General features: G+C 49.5%; 1 protein-coding gene across 1 annotated transcript in view; it reads right to left on the minus strand.

The window, feature by feature from the left end:
- The window catches only part of LOC103130234 (CLIP-associating protein 1-like), a 78304-nt gene that overhangs the window by 59947 nt on the left and 16005 nt on the right, over positions 1 to 2352 (minus strand). Inside the window, exons 11-12 of the mRNA XM_016665762.1 lie at positions 1875 to 1967; positions 1662 to 1807 (exon numbers count right to left, since the gene is read on the minus strand). Coding sequence (XP_016521248.1) covers positions 1662 to 1807; positions 1875 to 1967 — 239 coding nt within the window. The remainder of the gene's footprint in view (positions 1 to 1661; positions 1808 to 1874; positions 1968 to 2352) is intronic.

The raw sequence follows: 2352 nt of genomic DNA on the forward strand, positions 1-2352 counted from the left end.
GTAAACACCGGTGTTCTGACTAGTTTGTTTTGGTCTGTGGCCAACAAAGATGGCGCCGAGCGACGTAAACGTCACATGCAATGACGTAGGTTCCAAAGCTCTATAGAGCCTTGGAACCAACGTCACTGCGTCAGACGCTGTTGGCCGTTCAGCTCGCTCGGTGCCATCTTTACAGGCCACAGACTAAAACAAACTTTATCCCGGTGGTTTTAATGTGTTACCAACTGCAGTGACGTTGGTTGTCAGTTGGATATTCCAATGTCTGCCAACAGTGGCGCAACTACACATTATTGAGGTGGATGCGAAAACATAAATCAGCCCCCCTCTCCCCAGAAGGAAGGTTGAAGGAGCGTGGAAAACATACGCTCGCTCGCCCCCCCCCCCGAGACGAAGTTACGTGGAGGGTGAAACTCGCTACATTTACCTAGTAACGTGCGCGAGGTGAAGGAGCGTGAGGCGCTGAAGTGGATGGGAGAACATCATCGGCTTGACGCCCCCTCTGGTGCTGCGCCCCTATGCGCTGCATGCCCCCTTTTTGCGCCACTGTCTGCCAAGAAAGCAGCGTTTAGCTCTAGGTTCATCCGATTTATGAACGCCTATTTTCGGCCAGCTGTTCTCCAGCTCCCTCCTCAGCGCTCGAAGGTTCACTTTGGGCTGTCAACAAATTTCTGAACTGAACACTCCTGTCAACAAATGTTAATAAATGCAGTGCCACTAAATAATTATTTCTTGATATTGATGAGATGCTTTACCAAGGTCGAGAAACAGTCACACGCTGTTAGACAAAGGGCCCATAGTAAAGAGTTACATTTTTGATTCTGTTAGACACCAAGGTCCATTTCTCACGAGAAACAGAAACTTATCAGGCCATATAATCAGCTGCCCTCCTCTTTCTCCTCAGACGCTGCACAGACTTTTTAGAAACTCTTCTCAAATGTAATGGTAATGGTAATGGTAAATGGTAATGTAATGTAATGGTCTCCTTTCAGCGCTGAAAGTTAATAAAGTAAAGTCTGAATGCTTTTCTTGGCTGATTTTATGCTCCGATTCATCGATTGAGATTCTCATTCTCAACAATATTCACAATATAAGATTAATAATCTAGAATTCTTTTCATTGTACTTCATTTACATGCTGCACACACACACACTTCTTGGGTACTGATCTTTTCATTGCACCCCTTAGGAGCTCTGACAGCTGGCTCACTTCCCTCCTTGTTATCTCGATCTTAGCCTCTAACCGTCTTTTGATGGTTTATATAGCCGAGGATCACTGATGCTGAGTTGGTTTCATTGGTTTCTGTTATGGTGTTGGTAGGAATTGTTCTCAATGCTGCATTCACATCTTGAATGAGACTTTCTGATGGTACTTCACTCAGCCGTTGTAATTGGCGCCGGGGTTTCCTGGTGTTNTCTTCTTAAAGGGCCAGAGGCGTTTTAACAGGTTCTTAAAGGGCCAGCGGCGTTTTAAAAGGTTCTTAAAGGGCCAGAGGCGTTTTAACAGGTTCTTAAAGGGCCAGAGGCGTTTCAACAAGTTCTTAAAGGGCCAGAGGCGTTTTAACAGGTTCTTAAAGGGCCAGAGGCGTTTTAACAGGTTCTTAAAGGGCCAGAGGCGTTTTAATAGGTTCTTAAAGGGCCAGAGGCGTTTTAGCAGCGTCTCACCCCAGTGTGATGCAGGCTTCACGGACCACCTGGGAGCGCAGGTCTTTGGCCGACAGCTTCAGCGGCGCTTCCAGCAGCCGCAGCTGGTGCGGGAAGCCGTCGTGGTCTGGCGCTCCGGCCAGGACAAGAGAACGGACCTTCTTGAGCTGCAACAGAACAGAAGAGTCAGCCGGGCTCATCGGTGGGCGGCCTGGCGGAGGTCGGAGGACATACCGCCACCACGCGTTGCTCCCAGTCGTGTTTGTCGTCAGACAGAACATCTCGGATCTTGGTCAGCTGGTCCTCCAGCTCCCTGTTGGAGTAGAACTGCACACCAAGCACAACCCAGTCAGAGCGGCTCTCCTGCCAAAGGTTTTCACTCCCAAAACCTTTTTGGGGGATGGGTCGACCTCCGCCGACCCATCCCCTTCTAGAGTCTGAAGTGACCTCTGACCTCAGTTACTTCCCAGGCGCAGCATCTCGTCCCACGGCACGTTTTCATCAACATCTTTTAAAGACACTCTAAGAGGAAACGGACTGACGTAGCGAACGCTGCCATCTATCTGCTGGTGGGTCTGAGCTATACCAGAGGCCCCAGACCTCCAGTTTGGGGACGAGAATCTTCCTGGTCCACGCTAGTTAGCCATAGACATAATATAAGAGCAGACCCCGCATTGGCCGCTCCGGCGCAGGAAATACGGCGGCCATCTTG

This window comes from Poecilia formosa, unplaced genomic scaffold (assembly GCF_000485575.1).
Source record: "Poecilia formosa unplaced genomic scaffold, Poecilia_formosa-5.1.2 Scaffold617, whole genome shotgun sequence".
Lineage (NCBI taxonomy): Eukaryota > Metazoa > Chordata > Actinopteri > Cyprinodontiformes > Poeciliidae > Poecilia > Poecilia formosa.